The sequence below is a fragment of the Ctenocephalides felis genome, unplaced genomic scaffold (genome assembly GCF_003426905.1).
Source record: "Ctenocephalides felis isolate EL2017-DRISC unplaced genomic scaffold, ASM342690v1 CF-g0.4_SCAFFOLD_03572, whole genome shotgun sequence".
Lineage (NCBI taxonomy): Eukaryota > Metazoa > Arthropoda > Insecta > Siphonaptera > Pulicidae > Ctenocephalides > Ctenocephalides felis.
Window position 1 is genome coordinate 31,130,744 of NW_020539726.1, and position 25,985 is coordinate 31,156,728.

Here is a 25,985-nt window from a genome sequence, read left to right on the forward strand (position 1 = left end):
ATGCATGGTGGCATGCATTAGATACTAGTTTTTCCTTTACCCTTGCTCAATTCATCAGTTTACTCTTCTAGCGCGCGTAAAGAAGTTTTACTTCAAAAACAATTCCGACTTACTAAACAACTATTAATCTAATCCTTAAAGTGCACAAATCTAATTACTTCCGTACACAATACCCACCCACCGATTTCATTTTGTTTCACCATATACACCTCTAAATGCAATAGTGACAAAGCGCAGACCTCGGCTCTCGGCTCTCGGCTTTCTAGAAAGCAAAAACGTAATTCAAAGACGACGGTTGCCTGAAGCATGTGCTCTTGTGTAATTGTATATAGAGTCAGTCGGTGCAAAAACATCCCCATAGTCATAGTCATTGTGAGTTGCTTTGTTTCCAACTATTAAACAAACACTTTGAGGCTGAATCAGTTGTGCTCAGAGCCACGAGGATTTGGATTTAGAGGAGAAATACATACTTGGAAACGTTTGTATTGAGATTTTTTTACAACTAAATATATGAAGTTTACATAAAATTTAATTATTAAGTAGTTATTATTAATAACAATAACTATTTAAAGTAATTGATAGTTTTTTTCGTTTAAAATGAAATTCGTAAAAACTTAAAGTTCTTGAGAGATCCGAACCGAATGATTCAAACAACATTTTGCTTGTGAAGAAAATGTCATAAATACTATTGGTGCATAGCCTCGCGCCTTTTTGAAAATTGCTAAAACTTCACGTACCGAAAATTATTTTTTTTTAAAAAAGATCCAAATGTTTTTTAGAACTTTGAAAAATATATTTTTGAAAATTTTAAAATTTTATAAAATTGACCTTTCTGAATAATTTGAATTTTTTTATACGTTGAAATATTTTGGATATTTTGAATTTTATTCAAAGCAATCGCGATATGTTAGCTACAAAGAAACAAAATATCGAAGCGCGAATGCGCCACGTCGCAGTCTAATGGATAAACATTGGTACGGAACCCATAGAAATGTAAACAAATTTTGTTCTCAGTCTAAAGATATCTATAAAATATCTGATAATCTGATGTGCATATGTTGAATGATTATTTTTGTCCGCCAAATGACATTTTTTTTAGTTTTTCAACCGCTGACCTGTCTTCCCAAAAATTCAATTAGTTCTTTATCTTGTCAATACAAGTAAAATGTTTTCTAAACTAGCTGTAAGTGGAATTCTGTCTTAAGGCAATTAAGGCATCGTGCCTTAAGGCAAATTGCTGGAACTTCCCGTACCAAAAATTATTAATTTTTTAAAAACGATTAACATTTTTGAATGTTACTTGTACTTTGAAAAAATAAGATTTTTGAGAAACTATATATATGGACAAAAAATTAGTTTTTTTAAAAAAAATTTTTTTTTTTTAAAAAAATTTTTTTAATTTTTTTTTAAAAAAAAAATTTTTTTTTATTATTTTGACATATTGTGGAAAATCTGAACTTTTTTTTTAAAGCAATCGTACTGACTTAACTGCATAGGGACAAAATATAAAGCGCGTAAGCGCCGCGTCGCTGTCTAACGCATAAGCATTGGTACGGAACCCATAGGAATGTTAACAAAATGTATACTTATTGTTAAAATCTCTATAAAATATCTTATAATTTGATGTGCATATGTCTAATGATCATTTTTGACCGCCAAATGGCTCATTTTTTTACTTTTTCCTCCATATCTCCAAAACCGCTAGACCTACCTTTATGAAAATTTTATCGGTTCTTCATCTTGTCAATACAAGTGAAATGTTTTTTGAATTATTTAAATCGGACGCTCCGTTCTCTTAAAAACTAAGTTGCCGTTTTCGGCACTTTTTGCCCCGTATCTTCGGAACGGCTAAACCTGCCTTCGCCAAAAACTAATCAGCACGTCTCCTTATCAATACGAATCGAATGTTTTTTGAATTATTCAAATCGGTTGATCCGTGTTCGCGAAATCGTCGACGAAAATTTGTATCCGCACATACATACACACACGTACATACATACACACACACATACACACACACATACACACACACACACACACACACATACATCCATTTTTTATAAGGTATGCCAAAATGTTCAGAAACCTTTGAAACGTAAAGATATATAAAAATTTTCATTTTCGATTTTTTTGCGATTACTATAACTTGCCCTACGGGAAGTTAATTATTAAAATCGGACGTTATTGAAACCGTTATCGCAAGAACTGAATTATCTTTTTTAGTTATTTTTGCTCCGTATCTTCGAAACGACTGGACCTGCCTTTGTTAATCAGCACGTCTTCCCATCAATAGGAATTGAATGTTTTTTGAATCATTCAGATTGGTTGTTATCGAAATCGTCGACAAAAAATTGTATCCACACGCACATACACATACATCTATTTTTCTAAAGTGTGCCAAAATGTCCAGAAAAATTTGAAACGTAAAGATATATAAATAATTCAATGTTTGATTTATTTACGATTACTATAACTTACCAACTCTGCGGAAAGTTAATTAATAGTCGTTCGGTGAGTGAGATTTGGTTAACTTGAAACTTCTTTACGCGAGGACTTTGGTATGAGAACCGAGAGTAAAATAGTATTCATTACTAAAACCATTAAGTTTATCAATTAACAAATTAATCATTAATCAGTTAACTGTGACTGACTTGTCATGAAGAAGGTGTAGGATTTTGTCGACTGACGAATATATTCGTTATGCGTATAAAATAGTGACCAATAATTTTTTTTTTATAAAAACAATATATATATATATATATATATATTCTAAATTGTCAAGTTGATTAGAATATTTTAAGGCTATGTTTGTATAACAGTATGAACTTCCCAAAATATAGTTTTTTTATTGACATAATATTCTCATATATTAGTCAGATATCATGTCTATTTTATTCTACATTTATAAGCAATTTATTTGAAAATATTCAAATATCTTTTCAATCTCTTTCATCTTTAATTTTTCTATAATTTTGTATTTTTCAACTTCCCGTACTGTAAGTCATAGTAATCTCAAAGAAATGGTAAATGAAATTTTTTATATTTTTATCTTTACATTTTAGAGGTTTCTGAACATTTTGGTAAACCTTAAAAAAAATGGATGTTTGTGTGTGTGTATGTATGTATGGTTACATATTTTCGTTCACGTTTTGGGGCGCACGGATCAACCGATTTGAATGATTCAAAAAACAATCGATTCCTATTCATAGTGATATGTGCTGTATATGTGCTTTTTTGGCAAAGGCAGGTCCAGCCGTTTCAAACATACAGAGCTAAATGTACAGAAAATTGCAGTTTTTGAGAGATTAATGCGTCCGATTTGAATAGTTCAAAGAACTTTCTGCTTGTTTTAACAAAATAATTGCTTTTGAATAAAAATTTTTGCTTCAATTTTTGTTTCAATATTTTTTTTTTGTATTTCGATAATAATTCAGGTTTTAATTTTAATTCTGACTGAAAACATGAAAACATTTAATATTCCTAGAACATTTCGTTACGGTACGGGAAGTTCTAATTTGCCTTAAGGCACGATGCTATACACCACGAATTTTATAAATTATTGTTCTCTCTGGTTATGTTGATACCGATCGCAAGTTCATTATAAATTTTACTTGCGCTCCATCTGACATTTTCTCTCGTTTTCTTTTTTCTATTATGTTCAATGTGAAAATTTTCGTGTTTAGTGTAGTGTTTATGTATAACTTAATTTATGTCTATTGTTATCTACTTAATAAATAAGAATATATATTTAGCTAATTAAATAATATACAATTTAATAATCACACAAACTACACGTCTCTTTTACCAAAACAAATTAAAATTTATATTTTAATTCCGTCTACATCGCACACAAAGTGTGTGTTTACATTGAATGTTATATATTAGCCGCAAACATACACTAATTCTTGTTATGTACACGAAAAGACACATAAAACAGAGTGAATAATTTTGGTTCGGTTAAGCTTTTAAGCCGTACAAATTCTGTGTCGCGGCAAAGAGCGGCGTCGGCAACGGCAACGGCAGTCATGTTGTAATTTTGTGGATGCGACGTCGACGACGACGACAACAACCGGGTCGAATAAAAGAGGGATTAGCGGTAATTTGATGGATACGAGATTCAGAATCACTCGTTGCTTGATGGAAAATAATGATTTTTTATGCACTTTTTAGAAAATATACAGTAAATGCGGCTTAAAATGAAAACGGTAGTTGTGGCGCATTGCTTGTGTCTCGGCATTGCAGTCATAAAGCACCAAGTCAATCAATTATCCGATCCGATATTATTGAGCACTGGTGTCTATTTGTTCACGAAAGTACAGATAAAAAAACAAAACACGGTTGTTTAAGTAGTACCCCTCAGTAAATAATAAAACTAGTTAGTATTGGTATTTTGCCTTGAGGCAAGTTACATGAACTTAGATATGTGAAAATAATCTATTTAATAAAAAAAATTTATTTATGAGTGATTAAAAGTATTCCGAGAGGATTTATCATACATAATTTATGTATTAGGTTGTCAAACATCTCCCTTCCGCTTTTTTGCTCTTGGTTTATAATACAAAAAGGCGGAAGGAAGATATTTGACAACCTAATATTTCTGATTGCTAAATAAAACTGAGTTGAAAAAAAATAATAATAATAATTGAAAGCGAACGAACACGTTATCTCGGACTATTTTCTAAAAGCAAATTTTCAAAAATCAACAATTTTTATATTTGAACCAGTTTCCGTAGGACTGTAATAGTTTAGTATGTTCATTAAGACCAAGTACTCTATCGTTATACCAAGTGAATCGTCTATTTTTAATTTTAACAAGCGTCAAAATAACTACTCATTTTCTCAAACTTTGATGAATTTTAAAACTTAAACTACTAGTCGTAAGGCCGTAATATTTCAGTAAGTTATATAAGACTATGATATATCGCTAAAAAAAGTTCCATCAAAATCGGCTTAATTTCTTTTTCAATAGTTTATTAACAGAAAACGGCTCGGTAGATTTTCACCAAAAAATAATCAGTATCATTCCCAACTAATATCCTTTGAACAGTTTTGATTTTTTAAAATCGATTTGGTAGTATGAACTTAAATGTGGACAAAAAGTTTAACATTACAAAGAAACGGCTCGGCCGATCGTCACACAAAACTGAGAAACGATAATTCACATCGAAGTAGGTCGATTGGCTTTTCAATTTTTGAAATAAGTTCAGACGTTTTTCAGGGAACGTTGATGAAAGGTCTAATTTTGAAAAATGACAAAAAAACGATACTAATTTTTGCAAACTTTGACTAATTTTTAAAGTTAAACGAGTTGTCGTGAAGCCGTAACATTCTAGTATGATCTATAAGACTATGGTATCTACCGTAAAAACAATGATAAAAATCTCCGAATAATTTTTTTCTAACACTTAGTACAAGAAAACGTCCTGGCCGATCTTTACGAAAAACTAATCAGCACGATTCTCAACCAATATATTTCGAAAGGTTTTTGAATTTTCAAAATCGATTCAGAATTTCGGGCTAAAACGTGGACGATTTTTTTCCTCTTTTTTGCTATTTATGAAGAAACGGCTTGGCCGATCGTAGCACAAAACTGACAAACAATAAATACATCGCGATACATCGAATGGCTTTTACATTTGTGAAATCGGTCCAGCTATTTTTGAGAAAACGTCGATTTACGGCAAAAATATGGACGCACATACACAAATTTCTTGATTTTTACAAATTTAAAAGCCATTGGAACAAATTCGATATGGAAAAGCCTCGAAAAGACCGACCGGCCAAGCCATTAGAAATGGCTTTGGAATTTGCAAATATCTAAGTGAGCAGTATACAAAACTTCTCTAGTTTTGCAAAAAATATTAACATTCATTTAATCAATAAATGTCGACGTTTCTCATGAAAATTAACATATGCACTAAGTAACCCTACAAAAATTTGTTGAACTATATGAATTAATAAATATTTGGAATGTTAAACCACAATTTTAGTACATACAAGCACACGTTTCTATGCACTAAAATTAATATAATCATAGATAATTCAACTGTGTTTCGAAAAATTCTATTGAAAATCGTAATGTTTTAATTTAAGTGAATGCGGAAACTCTATTTTTGAAATAAGCAGTTGAAAATTTTATCTAAATATCTAAATCTCAATTTCGGTCGATAAATCTATTATAATAGATTTATCGACCAAATTGATAATTATCAATTTGAAATTTTCGCAACTTGCCTTAAAGCAAAATGCCATTTGAACTAGTTGTAATTAGCATTTTGCCTTAAGGCAAATGGCACCATCAACTCCTCGACACGTATACATAATAAACTTTATAAGAATTGAGGTTCAGCTATTCAGGTGAAAAATATAATCGTTAATTAATAAATGATTAGTGATTAGTTATTTATCTATTTAAGTAAAATATGTAACTGTTAATAAATAAATGATTAGTGAATAGTGAATGATTAGTTAACATTTGGTTAAATATTACATTATTCTTCTGACGAATATCAAAAGTGCCTGCACAAATCCATTCCACAAATCAAAACACAACACTCGGCCTCTAGCCCTTCGTTCCTTATATTCCAGGCAATATCTTGTTCTTAACGTTGCCCTGAAGGTTCACATAAAACTATCAACGTTTAGACATAATGGAAACATGACCCAGTTTCACCCCTAACCCATATTATATATTTGATACAAAACATTTGCTCTGATTTAGGTTTTTTCCTTACTACGACGCCTTGAAGTGTCAGATCTTTCTCATAAAGAGGGATAAAATAGAGTCTGCATTGCAACTTTGCCCGTGAGTGAAATGTTTCATAATATTATATCGATGAGGTAGAATGAAATGTATTTAAGGTAGTGGTTATGGAGAATATGAAATTCAGACTTGATGATAATCGGTATTGGTGGCCCTTAGTCTCTCTTACTCCCTAGTCGAGCCTAAAAGAGTTTTACTTCAAAAAATATTTCAAGAAACATTGAATTTAATTTGAACAAAATCATGATTTATGAAAGTACTAAAAGTTGGTTGATTGTTTGCGTTGTGTGATTCTGGTTCCATAATGAAATTCTCTGCAAAATTATATTATCCATTACGAATTTCGGCAGCATTAAAATGTGGTCAAACAGCAATTGTTATTGCTATTTGTCAAATAATCAAGCATTGGGTAGTTAGATTTATGTTGCATATATTCAATAGTGCAAACATCAAAGTTTATTGGCATAGAGTAATTGATTTGGTCAGTCCGAATTAATTAGCGTTTAGTTATACAACTGACGCAGGTATTTTCAATATAAGAGAAATTTATATAATTTTAGAGTAATAATAAAATATCTCAATATATTTGATTCCCGAAAATGAAGTCAATTTGATAAAATCTAATCATCCTGGGTAAAAAAAAAAATTGTAAGAAATTTTTAATGCAAACTATAATTACCTGGAATTTTGCCGCAAGTGATTATTAATTTTTATGACTAAAATATTTTTTGGGGCTATAATAGTTTAACACAATCGTTTTTTATATAACGAACTCTTATTTTGAAAAATTCATATTTTTCAAAAAAAAAAAAACAGTTGTGCATGGCATTGTGCTTTAATGCAAATTGCTCCAAAACTTAACATTTTTAAAAAAGTTATATTTTTTTTTAACTTTGAATAAAATCGATTTTTGACAAATTTTAAAACTATTTGAACTGCGGTCGAAATATTTTAATATCATTTTTCTGAGGTCATAAGGAACCTACCTTCTGATAAGCTTAGTTTCAGGTTGATAACACGTTTGGCCTAGGTGCATCATGGTATCTTCTCAAAAGAGGACCATGCGAATTTAATGAAACTTGGCACACATTGTTATTATACTTTACCAAGATTATGACAAAGATTTTAAATTGGTTCATACGGTAGTTTTCGAAATATGCGAGATTGCACTCTGACCTGAAACTAGCCTAGTTTCAGGTTAAGAGCACGTTTGTCTTAGGTGCACAATAGTATCTTCTCAAAAGCGGATCATGTATATTTGATTAAACTTGGCACACATTGCTATTATACTTTACCAAGATTGTGACAAAAAAATTAAATTGGTTCATACGGTAGTTTTTGAGAAATGCGAGATTGCATTCTGACCTGAAACTAAGCCTAGTTTCAGGTTGAGAGCACATTTGGTTTTTTCGATTTATTCGGCAACCGTTGAGAATATTAAAATACAATTTTTTTCACGTTGTTCTAGTCCAGATGACTAGAAGTTTGTGCGTGCCTGGGAAGTCTGTGAAAAATAAAAAATTAGTCTAGTTTTGAGCATTTTGTAATTAAATGTAACATTAAATCTTTAAGCGCTTATAACTCTTGAACCATTCGTCATAGGGCTTTGATGTCTTAGGATGAAATATTCTAAATCAAAAGGTCTAGTACAAGAATTTTTATGATACCTCTCTATCTATGATAAATTTTTTAAAAGAATTTTTCTAAAGTAATAATAACCAACGTTGTAAAAATGATCAAAATCGGCAACAAAATATATTCATCAAAAATCGCAAAATAATATGTGAGCAGTGGGTCATGATATGATTTCAGCTTTTTTCATTCATTTGGCAAAATCGGTTCACACAAGGTACAAACTAGTAAACAGTTCAAAACGTTTTAATACATCAATTAAATACTAAATATCCCATAAAATTATTATACTTTAGTTCCTTGTTATTAATAAGCTTGAAATGAGCCTGAAATAATATACATTATTATTCTACAGATTGGATATTATTAAATAAACAATTTTCGATAACTACGTATGTGCAGGACGTGTCAAAATTAGTAAAATCAGAAATATAGCCCCAAATAGATTTTGTTTATTTACGTTGTTTCAAAATATCATACATAATATTAAATCCTTGCTTCCATCTGTAACCATTACTTCATATACATCATCAATTTTCGATTCGATCAACAATAATTATAATTAGTTATAGAGTTAATTTATAATAAATTATTCAGATTTATATGCGCATTCACCCATAAATAAATTAAATGTTATGATCAGGTGTGAATATCCAAATATTTGTTCCATATGTTAAAATAAACAGGATCTGTAAAATAAATTTATATTTTAGTGCATGATTTATGTCACATTAATTAGGTAGTTAGTTTTATATTATTTAACCTTTGTGCTTTCTTCTAACACTTTTAATTTGTTTAATATTTTAAACAATTTTAACATTTGTGAAATATTGAACACATTTCAGATAAGATATTTTGAAATAACTATGAATAAGTTAAGAACATTTTTTATAATTATAAATGGTATGTACACTTTTAATGCATATTTTACTTAAAACAAATTTTTAGTTAATCATAAATATTATAAATTCTAAATTAATATAATAAAGTGTATTGATTTTTTTGCAAAGTTATCTTTTTTAATAAAGTTTCAATAAATATGCTGCTGATGGTTCTCTCAAATCATTATTAATATATGAAAAAAATGTAAAAAATTATCCCCTTTTTAAATACATGCATTTTTTTCAATTTGCATCAAACCAGTGTGTGTGTGTGTGATTAAAAATAAAATTTCATTATTTTTAGTCCAACTTTATCTATTGACGCACGATATGATGCCGTAAAGCAATAAATAATTGGTTTAATAACAGGTCAGGAATCAGGATTACATTTTGACACTTGTTTATACAATTGAACGACCTAAAGAGACATGTTTTAAGCGATTGTGTGTTTTCAAGTTTTAATTCAAGAAATCCAAATCCTAGTGTTACATTTATCAATCACGGCCAAGTAATTTCTTTATAATTAGCAGGCAAGTGTAAATATTTTTCTTCACATTTAAGCCCACAATTCTGAATCAATTTTGAAAACTTGTTTGAGAGATATAGCGATGATTAGTGAAGAACTTTCGGGCCTTTTTTCGTAATAAAATGTTGAATTTTTTTTTATCATACTTTTTTGTATGACATTAGATTTTCTAGTCTAAAATAGCCTACTAAAATATTATAGGCCTACAACTAGCGGCCTTGAGTGATTCTAATCAGAACCTATAGGAGGCTCATCACAGAAAGATTTTAAACAAAAAATAACAAAAGATCACGAGAGGGGCTGGAGAGGTCTAGTAAGATATCATGTCTTTTTAGTTTTTACCTGAATTTTTTGAAAAAATCTAAACATTTTCGCACATTTTTCGTCAATCATATGAGGCTTTTAGGGGGAGGCGGATTTTTTAATAAAAATCTAAACGTTTTCACAAAAAAATCACATTTTTTTATCGATCATATGAGGCTTTTAGGGGAAGGGAGAGTTTGACAAAAAATCATAAAACATCAGGTGGGGGGGCGGGAGGGTCTAGTAAGATATCACATCTATTCATCTTTTATATGACTTTTATAAAAAAAAGTCTAAACATTTCTCAACAAATATTACGTACCTAAAAACACATATGATGTTTGGTAGAGTAGGGGGGTAATTCTGAATATCACGACCAAGTGGGAGGAGGTGCAAAAATCCCTAAAAAATCTATCACATGATTATTGGACGCCTTGAGCTGAACCTCAATTTTTTTAAGTAATACTTCTTTAGGCGCGACTAGGGTGTAAATCCGTACAAATGCAATTGAAGTGCGTTACGGCAGAGTCGAGTGCCAATGAAGTTATTGAAATGGAAAATATTTTTTAGGCAAAACAGACATTACAGCTGTTCAAAGAATGATATTAAATCGCCAGCGAAAAAGTAAAAAAATACAAGCAGTCAATGAATGTATGTTAATTTTAATCACATGAAGTTCTTCAAACAAACTTACATAATGAGTGAAGTTGCAAAATCAATATTTATTTAGGCGTTGTTTAACATAATCCACTGTGTGAAGGAATATTATTGAATCTATGAATCATCAATTACTTCATTTCTCTAATGAAGGTACACTTCTAAATGCTAATTACAATGACAAACCGATCATGTCATATTTGAAGTATGACTTCAATTACTTTATCGTTTTAAATATTATACATAATTTTAATGCTATTATAAATATATAATTTATAATTTATCATTATATAAATGTGTATAATGGTTGACACTAATAAATGTGTGCATCACGAGTGTTACCATATTACTAATAAACATTCAAAATTTTTATATGATGTATTTATTTTAACTTAAATGTCATCTTGTACAGTAGCGAATAAGCTTTACTTCAATCGCGTGTGAACCTTACGCGCACTCTCTTTTTATCTAGTTTATTATGTATGCGTTAAAGACTAAAAATTAGTTTATGCTTAAGACAGAATGCCACCTACAACAAGTTCCGATCACAAATCCATCAAAACATTTCCTCACATTTCCAATTCCTCGACAGCTCGTCAACTGTAGATTTACACCATCTCAATAATAAAATCGTGTTACGACCTGTCTGATATAAACTACGTTGGAGCTCTTCTACGTGGAAAATAAGGGAAAAATATTTTCCACGCATTTCTACACCCTTCAACTTAGGTAGTTGTTACTGACATAGATATGCCGACACACATGTGACGCATCTCTCTGCGAGATACTTCACATCGTGGTATAAATATCTCGAAATATCTTGAAATATCTTGAAATTTCTTGAAATATCTTGAGGCATTTGTACAAGACACGCGCAGCGAGTTTAGCACCAAAGGGTATTAGCGGTTTAGGGAACAGGGATACACGGGGAAGGGTCACTTAATTTATAAATGAGTTGAATGTGGCATTTAGCCTTAAGGCAAGTTGCATGAACTTTTCGACAGGTGTGATAATTGTCTTAATAAACCGAAATTTGGATTTAGATATGTTCATAAAATTTTCTCAAATTATGAAAATTCAAAGTTTTTGCTTTAAATTAAATCTTAACATTGCAATTTCCAATTGATATATTTCAAACACATTCAAAAATCTGTAATTTTATTAATAGTAATGCACAGACAAGTGCCTGTATGTCCTAAAATTGTAGTCTATTATTCCTTATTGTAATCTTAGAGCTGGGATAAAATGATCTGGTAAAACTCGAAAACGGCTAAACCGATTTGGCCAGTCTTAGTTCTGAAAAAATGGTTGTCGGAAAGGTGAGATATCATTTCAAAATTGCGTAGAAACTTTATATTTTTAATTTGAAAACAATGGACGGTGGCTAATACGTCAAATGTCAAACGTTTTTGACAGAGGATGTTCAAGTAGGATGTTTTACGTAAATATTATTTAATTAGGATTAAATTGTAGTAAGTAGTTTTGTTCGTAGTTATATTTATACATAAAAACGTTATTAAACGTATCGCAAGTGTTACTAGAAACTCAAAATATAAACTTTTTTGTAATTTTAATATGAAAATGCACTTTAGGCGTTCGAGCCCTCTTTTTTGCAAATCACATTTTTCTCAAATACGGTGCTCTGAAGGATCTCATTTGTAGAATTATATACTTATTGGTATAAAACATTTTCTAGGTTATATTATTTTTTATTTATGTTATTTAAATTCAGAACCTAAATTTGGTGTCGATACCAACATTTTCCCAGTTATAATTTCCCAGAATTTTTCGAAGAATAGATAGTAATATATGAAGGTCCGGGGTTAAAAAGGTCCACCACCGATGTGTCAAAAATCAGTAATCTTAAGCATTGTTTAACAACAATATTTGAAAGTAGAGGGAAGAAGTTGTATAACTAGCTATAACATTGATTCTTATGACTTTTCTATCGGGAGATGAACGGAAATCTTTGAAAATCCGTAATAAAAGTATTTTCTTCCGTTGGTAGTTTTTTAGCATAAGTTACAAATGTAATTATTTTGTAAAAAACCTTAAAAACTAAAATAAGACATTAAACCTATTTGCAACCTGGCGGTGGCTTATAGGGTAAAAAGGTCTAGATAACAAATTTTCGAAAGACAGCAAAAAAACACATTTCTATAATGATGAAGTAGCTGGCAGTTTTATTGAACATAGTCAGATAATTGTTCGTTTGAAATGTGTTATTTGTTGTGATATAATTGGTTTGATTTTTATAATATGATTAATATTTGCTCAAAGTCAAATTGTATACTTTTTATTAAATTTACTTTAATTCAACGAATGTTACTTGAAACTATCTCTATTCGCAGAAATTTAAAAATTTTGTATAAACTCAGTAGTATTATTTAAAATTATACACAAAATCCAGAATTCGAAACGAATCTGAGAAACTTGAAACGTAATCAATAAGTCGAAAGACCAAAAAAAGGCTTGGATTGGATTATACCATGTTTTCTATATAAAGTGTATAAAACTTCCAGTTTGATTGTATTGACAAAATATAGACAAACTGATGGAGTTTATAATACTTCATTATATATAGCATTCAAACAACACATCCTTATACACTTAAAGTATTAATTTTTTTTATTCTCTAGTAATTGTTTAGAATAGTCTTTACTTAGCAAAACAACATTTGCCGGGTCAGCTAGTATGAAATAAAACTGTTACAATAACTATTATAAAACTATTTGAATTAAACTATATTAAACTATTATATTATAATGTATAATATATGATGGAAGGCCCGATGCATAAAATTACCCTAATATTCCTATTTAACCGAGAATTTTGGCCTCTATGAATAATAAATTCATTATTCTTGAAATTTCGAAAAAAAAAATTGATATGAAGTTGATAATAAATTATGCTTGAATCTTGAATAAGATAGTTTAAATTAATAGCAATGTATTTTCCAATTCCAAAAAGTCCAATTTGACTTTGAGCATTAATATTGCGAAAACCAAACGCATTATATTACAGCAAAAAACACATATTAAACAAAAAACTATCTGACTATGTTCACTAAAACTTATTTTATGCGAGAATTTTGGCCTAAAAGAATAATAAATTTATTTTACTTGAAATTTCGACAAAAATATTTTGATAAATTTGATATTATATTATTCTTGAACCAACAATATACCAATCACTAGATTTCATTCAAAATTGAATCAGATATATTTTTCACATAATTCAAATTTCCACAAATTCTTTTACCTCAGTACTTCGACCACCAATGTTACGTAATAAATAAACGGCACCGAGAGAGCGCGGCTTGTTCTAAACGGCGTCTACTTTTTTTCTGGCGTAAAAGCATAAAACATAAAACATAAGCATAAACAGCATCTTGTCGAAAATGATACATGGTCTTACCTACCTCCGCCTTGTAAGTTAAAAGTTCTGGTCGGAGGAGACTGAGGAACAACCAGAAGAACATCAGATTACGCATTCTATCATGCCTCTGCCTCTGCCTCTGCTCTCGATATATATTCTATATGGGATGAGAAAATATGTGTCAGATAAAGCAGACTCGGCTATTTGTTTGAAGAGAAGTAGTAGCAAGATAGCTGAGCTGTGCGAATTTGAATTTGAAGAAAAACTTTGGGATGTGGACTTTGTTTGGAAAAATATTGTTATACATATAGTTATTATTTTTATTTATATTCATACTCGCAAAAATCATTATAGTAGTTCAATAATTTGTAATCCCGCTTTCAGTTGAACATTTTTGACTGAATGATAATTAATATTTTTGTAAGTTTATGAACAACTCTTTTTTATTTCAAAAAACCAATTTTGTCCATCCTAAACACTTTTTTTTATTTTTTGAAACGATTTTTAACTTCCCGTAGGGTAAGTTGTTGTAATCGTTCAAAAATCAAAAATGCAAATTTTTGCATTTTCCGACGATTTGAAGATTTCTGAACATTTTAGCATACCTCAGAAAAAATGGATGTGTGTGTATGTATGTAAGGATACAAATTTTCGGTCACGTTTTCGGGCGCATGGATCAACCGATTTGAATGATTCAAAAAACAGTCAATGCCTATTGAAAGGGGGATATGCTAATTACTTTTTGGCAAAGGCAGGTCCAGAAGTTTCAGAGATACGGAGCAAAGTGTGCATAAAATAGAAATCAAATTTTTGAGAGAACTGAGCGTCTGATTTGAATCATACAATGAATATTCAATTTGTAATGATGGGGAGAAGTGTTATTAGGGTTATTAGTTTTTGGCAAAGGCAGATCCAGCCTAATCGGAGATGCGGAAGTAAATCTGCGAAAAACTGCGGTTTTGAGAAACTAAGCATCCGATTTGGATGATTTAAAGAACTTTCTGCTTGTGTTGCGGAAACGCCAACAAAATAAAATTTAATTTTTTTATTTTCCAAAAAATATTTATTTTGAATATCGAAAATAATTTGGATTAAAATGTAACCGTACATCCAATCACCGTAAACATTAGTAGAAAATATATCTTCGCCAAAGTTGTTTCTCATATTGCTATTAAAACCAAGTGGTAGAAGTTGGCCATACCTAACATCTTCTTAAAATGCATGGATCAATTTCCTTTATTTTATTGTTTTTACATTATGTAAATAAAAAATACATACAACCCTAAATTTTCACTCTCCTACCACAACTATTTCGAAAAGCATAATTTAAATCACCTGTAGTCCATTTTTTAATCTCTGAACTTTTTTCACTGAATTTCAATTGAGAATTTTTTAAGTTCAAGCAAGAGCTAACTTTTGCTTCAAGAAACTATTTAAACAATTTTATCTTAGCAAGGGTCGTCCAGTTTCAACACTTTTTGGTATTTTTCGAAATGTTTTTCTCTATTTTATTTTTTTGAATGAATAATAAAAAAATACATACAAAGAAAAATTTTCACCCTCCTATCACCATATTAACATTCACAAAAGTTTATTTTTTTTAATATAATCTGTCAAAACCATTTGATATGTGAGCCAACGGCAAAAAAGCTAGTGGTGTATAGTATCGTGTCTTAAGGCAACTTGCTGGAACTTATCGTACTGTAACGAAATGTTCGAGGAATATTAAATGTTTTAAATAGTTTGTTAGTATTTATACGAATTATATAAATTGAATTTCAAAGTTGAATTTATGAATTATTTCTTTAAAGTATATTACAACTTTAATCATAATTAAAAATGAAATCTGAATTATTTTCGATATGCAAAAAAAACCTTTTTTTAACAAAAATTAAAACGATTTTTTTTTCAAAAGCATTTATTTTGTAAAAAACAAGCAGAAAGTTTTTTGAATATTTCAAATCGGACGGTTAGTTTTCTCAAAAACTGCCATTTTTTGCATATTTAGCTCTACATCTTAATATTAGCTGGACTTGCCTTTGCCAAAAACAAATTACTACTTCTCCCAATCATTTCAAATTGAATGTTTTTTAGATTATTCAAATCGGATACTCCGTTCTCTCAAAAACTCCATTTGTATTTTCTGCACTGTTTGCTGCGTATCTCCGTAACGGCTGGACCTGCCTTTGCCAAAAACTATTCATTACATCCCACTATCAATAGGAGTCGAATGTTTTTTTAACCATTCGAATTGGATGATCCGTGCGCCCAAAAACCTGGACGAAAAAATGTCTTGAATCTTTTGTTCTCGAGATACTAGTGGTGGATATTTTTACCTGCAGACCTTCAAGCCCAGCTTTACCTTATAAATAACACTAATTTCATATATATCTCAAAAAAATCTCTTCTATTACTGCTTTTCCATGATCCACTGCCGAGCATGTTCACTATCTAAATTTAGACATAATCCTTTACCGCGCTTTTCTATTTCATGTATTAGATGAAATTTTACACCGAATGAATTTTCAATTTACTCCACAATTTTCAATCTGCGAAGAAACGAACGAACAAGTGTACATTATCGTGTGTGTATTTCGGATGTATGTCTCGTGTGTTTAGAAGGGAGAGCTTAGGCAGCCCTTTCCTTCCCTTGTAAGGAAAAGAAAGGGCGGCCGGTGGGTCGTTGTCACGCAAGGTCGCGCACGCACGAATTTACGGCGATTCTCCGAGATCAACTCCTTGAACGAGTTGAGTGAATGGCGTTTGTGTTTTGAGAAAAATCTAAAGATACGTCCAAGTAGGAAACTGTACGAACTAACTTGACATTACACTACATGAACTGCTAGTCCTCATATCTTTTCAGTTGTATATAGTGCGCAAACATAGAAGGGACTGTGACGTCACATGTCTGAGTGAACATTTTGTGGGTGGTTTAGGATTTATCAACTTCTCAAAGGATTTCATAAAAAAATCCGATTTGATAAATATATGTTTTCTCGAGGTTTTAAACCAATCTGAATCGAATGAGACCAAATTTGGACTGAAAGTATTTGTGAGTGCATGTGTGGATAGATTTTTTACATTAAATCGATCTTCTCTCAAAAAAATCAAAAGCCGTTCGATGTTACTCGATAAAGATGATGAAGGCGAAGATCGTTTGTCAGTTTTGCGCAACGATCAACCGAGCCGTTTTTTTCGTAAATTGCAGAAAAGTGAAAAAAAATTATCGACGTTTTAGCTTGAAATTCTAAGACGATTTTAAAAATGTATATTGGTTGGTAATAGACCTGATTAGTTTTTGGTAAAGATTCTCTGGCACAAGTTCTTGAAATTTTTTTTCGACGATTCTCATGTTTTTTTGATGATAGATACTTCAAAATCTTCTAGATCATACTGCATTACTACGGACCCGAAACAAGTCGTTTAATTTTGATCACATTTACCCTGAGAGAGGGTACTTGTCCTCCAATTTATTTAAACAACGTCCAGATTCCGAAACAGAACATAGTGAAATATCTTGGTCTTCATTTAGATAGCAGACTTACTTGGAAAAGCCACATGAAAACAAAAAAGCAGCAAATAATGATCAAAATGAAAGAATTTGATTGGCTTCTGCGTAAAAAGTCTAAGCTCACTGTTGAAAATAAGTTGCTGCTATATAAATCAATTATCAAACCAATCTGGACCTACGGAATTGAGCTCTGGGGATGTGCTTACAAATCTAATATAGCTATAATGCAGAGAACTCAGTCAAAAATTTTACGAACAATTCTTAATTCTCCATGGTACGTAACAAATGAAACCATTCACAGCGACCTCAAGATGAAAACGGTGCATTTAACTTTCCAAGAATTCAAAGAAAAATACAAACGCAAACTGGACTCACATTCGAACCCCTCTATAGTTGAAATTACTAAACCTTATGGTATAAGAAGATTGAAACGACAATGGCCTTTAGACTTAGTCTTAGATTAGGTCTAATATAATATTATTATAGCAATTGTTAAACTGAGAAGATCTCATTGGAGCTCTTCTTAGACATCGCTCTTACATTGTCATTTTAGCTCATAGGAATCTTTATGTATTTCTGATTGCTAAATAAAACGAGTTAAAAAAAAAAAAAAAATTGAAAATTCGTCAAAATTTTTATGACGTTTGTCAAAATTAGACCTTGCATCAACGTTTTCTCGAAAACTGCCGAAAATTTTAAAAACTATTTGATGTATCTCGATGAGAACTATTGTTTCTCTTTGTGCGATGATTGGCCGAGCCATTTCTTAGTTTTTGAGAGAAAAGTGAACAAGTCTTATTCACTTTTTAGCCAAAAATTCTAACACGATTTTAATGATTCAAAAACTATTTGTAAGATATTATTTGGGAATCGTGCTGATTAGTTTTAGACAAAGATCGACAGAAGCGTTTTTTCGTAATTAACTCTTGAAAGTTCTTTTAACTTCCCGCAGGGTAAGTTATTGTAATCGTCCAAAAATCGAAATTGAAAATTTTTGCATTTCTTGATGTTTTCAAGGTTTCTGAACATTTTGGCATACCTCAGAAAAAATGGATGTGTGTATGTATGTATGGATACAATTTTCCAATCACGTTTTCGGGCGTACGGATCAACCGATTTAAATGGTTTGAAAAACATTCGATTCCTATTGATAGTTAGATGTGCTGATTAATTTTTGGCAAAGGCAGGTCCAGCAGTTACGGAGATAAAGAGCAAAGAGTGCAGAAAATAGAAATCGAATTTTTGAGAGAACGGAGCATCCGATTTGAATGATCAAAAAAACATTCTATTCCTATTGATAGGTAGATGTGCTGATTAGTTTTTGGCAAAGGTAGGCTCAGCCATTTCGAAGATACAAGGCTAAATGTGCAAAAAATGGCAGTTTTTGAGAAAACTAAGCGTCGGATTTAAATGATTCAAAGAACTTTCTGCTTGTTTTAACAAAATAATTGATTTTGGAAAAAAATTCTTTCAATTTTTTTTTTCAATTTTTTTTTTGTATATCTAAAATAATTCAGATTTTAATTTCAATTCTGACTATAGTGCTAATATACTTTAAACAAATAATTTCAACTTTGCAATTCAGTTTATATAATTCTTATGAATATTAGACAATGTTACAGTATTTATTTATAATAGCCTATTTAAAAACATTTAATATTCCTCGAACATTTCGTTACGGTACGGGAGGTTCCAGCAATTTGCTTTAAGGCGCGATGCCATACACCCAACTAGTTTATAATTTTTTTATGTTGATAGACATAAAAGGTGATTTGTCAAATGGTCAAAAGGTCAAAATATGTGTCAAAAGTCGCTCTTGTAATGTAGTGAGTCAAAACTTGAATATCACAATTTTCAAAGCCATTTTTTTAAATCAGCAAAAAAATAAGTCTACAAAACTTCTCTAGTTGTGTAAAAAATGTTACCATTAATTAAATTATTAAATAATATCAGGGACTATATGCCGTACAGTTGAAAATTTCATCTAAATATCTAAATCTCAATTTCGGTTGATTAAGTCAATTATTACACATTACAAGTTAATACAACTTGTCTTAAGGCAAAATGCCACTTTCAACTAATTGTGAATTGTTTTTACGGAAATTCATTTAGTTTCCTATTAAATCCTAAATTTAATTAATAATGCTTTACACATTTGAAAAACTATGGAGTATCACTGTCTTTGTGATTAACATCAAAGAAAATTATCTAGGTTTTAAATATTTGTTATGATTTCACATTTGAATATTCCAAGACATCATATTATAGAAATTTGCTTTAGATTGAGATACCTTTTGTGCATTATTATAATCCTGTAAGGTAATTTATAGTTATCGCAAAGAAGTCGAAAATGAGTTTTATTTTAATATCTTTACGTTTTAAAGGTTACTGAATATTTTGGCATACCTTAGAAAAAATGGGTGTAAGTGTAAGTGTATGTGTGTATGTGTGAACGCAGTCCAACCGATTTGAATGATTCAAAAAACATTCGTATTTATAAGGGGACGTGCTGATTAGTTTTTGGACAAGGCAGGTCAAAAATATTTCACAATCAAAAAAAAATCTTTTTTCTTTTCAAAAAAGTCTTTTTTATAGATTCAAACGTGCTGATAAGTTTTGCACAAGGCAGGTCAAAAATATTTCACAATTAAATAAAAAATCTTTTTTCGAAGTTTTAAAAATATCTTGAATCTTTTTCTAAAAAAAATATTTTTTTGGTAAGTGAAGATCCAGCAATTTGCCATAAGGTACGATGTCATACACACCACTAGTTCTCTTCTTTACTTTAGCACATATAAAAACTGTATGTAATTTTTATTCAATTTCATTGCACATCCGAGATTTTATTCCCAGCGCTTGTATAAATAATCCAAAAACCGTGTAACCGTGTAACTCCATCGCTTTGCTCATTAGGACCTGCCTTTATTTCGACGCACATATTCCATTACCGCGCGTTCGCGTTCGTGTAAAAAAACTCTCTCCGTTCAAACACGTATAGCGTGTAAAATCCCTTTGGCCCTTTCCCAGCAGCGACTTCTATTCGGACGCCCACACACGACGGGAGAGGAGAGTTGTGTGTGCTTATCCGGATATATTATCTGGCTTTACTACACGCCGATGGTGGAAAACAGAGCTGGGGTAAAGTATATTCAAAGTTGAACTAGTGGTGTACGGCATCGTGCCTTAAGGCAAATTGCTGGAACTTACCGTACCGTAATTAAACATTCGAGGAAAAAATTCATCAGTATTCAATGAATATTGATCAAAGTTAATAAAAATTGTTCTAAATATTTTCAAATAAAATTAATTTCCCGTAGGGTAAGTTATAGTAATCGCAAAAAATCGCAAAAAAATCGAAACTGAAATTTTTTTTATATCTTTACATTTCAAATTTTTGTGAACATTTTGGCATATCTCAGAAAAACTGGATGTATATGTGTGTGTGCGGATACATATTTTTGTCGACGATTTTGGGAACACCGATCAACCGCTTTGAATGACTCAAAAAACATTTGATTCGTATTGATAAGGAGACGTGCTGATTAGTTTTTGGGCAAGGCAAGTCTAGCCGTTCCGAAGATACGGGTCAAAAAGTGCTAAAAACGGTAATTCAGTTTTGAGAGAATAGAGTACCTGATTTGAATGATTCAAAAAACATTTTACTTTTATTGACAAGATGAACAACTGATTAAATTTTTGGGAAGACAGGTCCATCGGTTATGGAATCTCAATAAACATAATTTGAAAAAATGGCATTTGACGGTCAAATATGTATATTGGACATATGTACATCAAATTATCAGATATTTTATAGAGATTTTAATTATGTGTACACTTTTTGTGAATTTTTTTGCGTTCCGTACCAAGATTTCTATTCACGGTACGGGAAGTTACAGCAATTTGCCTCAAGGCACGATGCCATATACCCCTCTAGTTAATACAATATATCTTATCGTTTGTATAATATACAGTTACAATCTTTTCGCACAAAACACTTAAGAATGTTTACATTAACAAGAGCAGCCTAATGAATTCATTTAAGGATATATTTCTAAGGAATACCCATATAAAATTTTTAAACTCAAGTGTAAATTTAAATTTGTACTTAAAGTATAAAACTTTGTAAAATTTTGAAAAAAAAAAATTAGAAAACATTGAAATTTGGTTGAGCCTTATAAGTGATCTTTAAAAATTTAAAAAAGTTGGTACGGAACTCTAAAAAATTGTAACAAACTCACTACTAAGTTTTAAAGTGTCTATAAAATACCTGAAAATTTAATGTGCATATAATTCCCAAATTCATTTTTTTTTCACGTGATCTCTGAAACCGTTAAACCTGCCTTTCCAAATGTTTTGTATATTATTTATTATAGAAGAAATATTAATATTGAATACTCCGTTTTCTCACAATTATTCCTAACTGTCATAAACTAATCAGCACGTCTCCTTATCAATACAATTCGAATGTTTTTTTTTAAATTATTCAAATTGGTTGATCCGTGTTCCCAAAATCGTCGACGAAAATTTGTACCTGCACACACACACACTCATACATTAATTTTTTTCAATGTATGCCAAAATGTTCAGAAACCTTTGAAACGTAAAGATATATAAAAATTTACATTTTCGATTTTCTGCTATTATTATAACTTACTCTACGGAAAGTTATTAAATGGTAACATTTCTCACAAAAATAGAGAAATTAAATTGTGCTAATTGACTTACCGCATCACAAAAGTAACTTTTGACATAAATTTTGACAATGATATTTTTTCAAATTTCGATGAATTTTTAAAATGAAATTACTTGTCGTTGATTCGCAATATTTCAGTATGTTCTATAAGACCATGATATCTATTGCCAAAAAATTTCGTAAAAATCGTCAATTTTTTTTTCAACAATTAATTACAAGAAAACGGCTCGGTCGATCTTTACCTAAAACTAATCAGTATCGTTCCCAACTAATATTTGTAAAAACGACTCAAAATGACAAACGATAGTCCTCAACGAGATACATCGAATGGCTTTTAAATTTTTGAAATCGGTCATCTGTTCACATATATATATACATATCTTCCAATCTCATTCGATTCAGAATGGCTTGAAATGTCCAGAAAACATAAAGTTAGCAAATCGGATTTTTTTATGAAAACAAACTTCTTCGGGAAGTTAATAAATAATAAAATATTTTTTTGTTTTCAAAGTGCATGTCACTTAAGTTTTATTCATATATCCTAATTTCTATACAGTTGAGAACTGGACTAATATATCTAAGTTGATATTGGTAGGTCTTTCGTTTATATAAATTCCATCAATTTTTTTTCGCAACTTGTCCATTAGCGCTCCGTCTATTTCTGTTCCTGTCGGCGGTGAAATGTGTTAGTCTAGTGACACAGTGCTATATCGGATCCAAGGTTAGAGTTTAGAGGTGTTCTAACCGGGGTCTGTTCTCCCGATAACGAATAACCGCTAAATCCATTCGTTCACAGGCCAAATATTGTACCTGGAGTGTTAAATTAGACGAATACGTGCCGTGGTTCACCGTAGTACAGATTTGTAGTAGATAAGATTTTGTAAGAGTTAGTAGAATCAGAAAACTAACTAGTTAAAAGCTGCATTTTGTCTTGAGGCAAGTCGTATGAACTTTCCGATAGATTGATTGATTTAATCAACCGAAATTTGGATTTAGGTATTTAGATAAAATTTTCAACTCAATTAGTCTTAACAAGGCGATTTCCAATTAAATCTTCTCAAACTCATTTATAATATATGTAATCATATTAATCATACAGCACAGACACGGGTGTTTGTATGTCCTTGTAGTCCATTATTTTGTATTTCATTTGTTATGTATGTCCATTGTAGTTCATTATTCCACATTTGAATACATTGACAATGTTTGACTTATCACATCACAAAAACGATTTTTGGCTCAAATTTTGACTATACTTTTTCAAACTTTGATGATTTTTTTTAATTAATTAAAAAAATTATTAATTATTTATTTTTAACTTTTATTTAATTAAACCACATGTCATAGGGTCGTCTATCTATCGTCAACTTTTTTTTTATAAAAATCGGCAATTTTTTGCCAACAGGGAAATGGTCGTTTTTGAGAAAACGACGATGAATGGTCTAATTTTGACAAGAGCCAAAAAATGTCACTAATTTTTGCAAACTTTTACAAATTTTAAAGTTAAACGACTCATTGTAGGACGGTAATATTTCAGTATGTTTTATAAGACCATGATATATATCGCTGTAAAAAGTTTCATAATAATGGTTGGAAAAAAATTAATAGTCAATTACAGGAAAAAGGCCTGGCCTATTTTTTTCAAAATTTTGGGACAAACAACAAATTAGTATCAATTCCTTCCATTTTATTTTTGACACAAATTTAGACTATAATTTTTCAAGCTTGAATAATTTTTTTAAATTAAACTACTTGTCATAGGGTCGTCTATCTATCGTCAACTATTTTTTTATAAAAATCGGCATTTTGTCCGACGGTTAATCACAAGAAAACAGTCTTTTTTGGGAAAACGACGATGAAAGGTCTAATTTTGACAAGCGCCAAAAAATGTTCTTAATTTTCACAAACTTCTACAAATTTTAAAATTAAACGACTCATTGTAGCACGGTAATATTTCAGTATGGTTTATAGGACCATGATATCCATCGCTGTAAAACGTTTCATAAAAATGGTTGGAAAAAAATTTAATAGTAAATTACAGGAAAAAGGTCTGGCCTGTTTTTTCAAAATTTTGGGCTACAAAACAAATTAGTATCTTGCAAACTGTTTTCAAGTTTTTGAAGTCGTTTCAAAAATTGTGGGCTAAAACTTGGACAAAATATTTCACACTTTTTTGATAATTACAAAGAAACGACTTGGCTGATTTTCAAACACTAGTCCTTATCGAGTTACATCGAATAACTTTTGAATTTTTTAAATCAGTCCAACCGTTATTGAGAAGTGTTGACAAATGTCAAAAATCTGGTAACACACACTCACACAAACATACTTTTTGCAAATTTGGTTCCATTCGATTCAGAATGACATGAAACGTCGAGGAAACATAAAATAAGCAATTTCGATTGAAATTGCTTTTGGTTGAAAATTAACTCCTCATTCAAAAAGGTAAAAATCACATTATCTATTTTTAATATTGTGAATCCTTTCATAAAACTTTTTTTGCAATTATAAATTTCTTAACACGTTGACGGACAGTGGAAGTCTCAGCAAAGTACAAAAATTGACAGTACATTTATTTTTAAGTTGGCTGTGATATCCAAAACTTCATTGAACACCGATTATAAAGGTAGTCATAAGATTTTCTTATTTTAATCGTTATGTGCTAGATGAATGCTATAGCATCCACATCAAAAAGCGCTTCTATTTTACACTAAGTGTTTGCCCAAGCTAAATAGTGATTACAGGAAAAGAAAAGATAGTACAAAAATACCCAAAGAATTAGTTACTGCCATTACCTCTAGAGGTATAATAATTACAACAGCGTTAGGTTATAAAAAAAATGACTTTAAAATTTGAATGTTATAGCATTCATATCAGTCTTTATATGAATGTAAATCAATGCTATAGTTTTCACTTTCATTCACCCTAACCAATTAGCGCACAAATTATTACAAACTAGACAGAGGAGGCTGAAGCAAACTTGGCAATTGGACAATGCATAACCAGATTAACAAGATAATTTCAGTGGAGATTATCTTGATTACAATACAATGATTTCAGTTTAGCTTTTAATGTTGTATATTTCTAATTACTGAATTACTGAATACTGAATAAAGTAAGAAGAAAAAGTTCTACCGACCTACCAAACACCTAGTCCAATGTCTACCCGCGCTCTAACTTAGCACTCTTTAACTGTGATGGGCGAATAATCAGCGCGCCATAGTTCATTTATATTTGTATTTTTATATTACTGTTATTATTATTATTATTTTAACTTCTTTTAACTTTTTGTTTTTATTCAATTTATTGTATTTTTTGAATAATTTCTTTTTTGTACCTGTCAATTTTGTAAATGAGACATTGACAAGACACGAAGTCTTGATTAACAAAAATAAATTTGAACAAAAAAAATTAAGTCCTTCATATTATTTTTTATTTTGCAGGTGGCGGCGTCACCGTGAAGCACGGCAAGCAGTCCAGCGAGCTGGTCATAGAGCAGGCCGACAAATTTCACGCGGGAAATTACACCTGCGTGCCTTCAAATGCACGACCTGCCAGCGTCAACGTGCACATACTACAAAGTAAGTGTTAGACCTAAGACATTGTTGTACAAAGGGAATATTTATCGTATCATACTGAAG

General features: G+C 30.6%; 1 protein-coding gene across 1 annotated transcript in view; it reads left to right on the top strand.

Annotated features, from left to right (window-relative positions):
- LOC113388362 (neuronal growth regulator 1-like) overlaps positions 1 to 25,985 on the top strand; it is a 176,340-nt gene that overhangs the window by 64,625 nt on the left and 85,730 nt on the right. Inside the window, exon 7 of the mRNA XM_026625748.1 lies at positions 25,788 to 25,925. Within this exon, the coding sequence (XP_026481533.1) occupies positions 25,788 to 25,925 (138 nt within the window). The remainder of the gene's footprint in view (positions 1 to 25,787; positions 25,926 to 25,985) is intronic.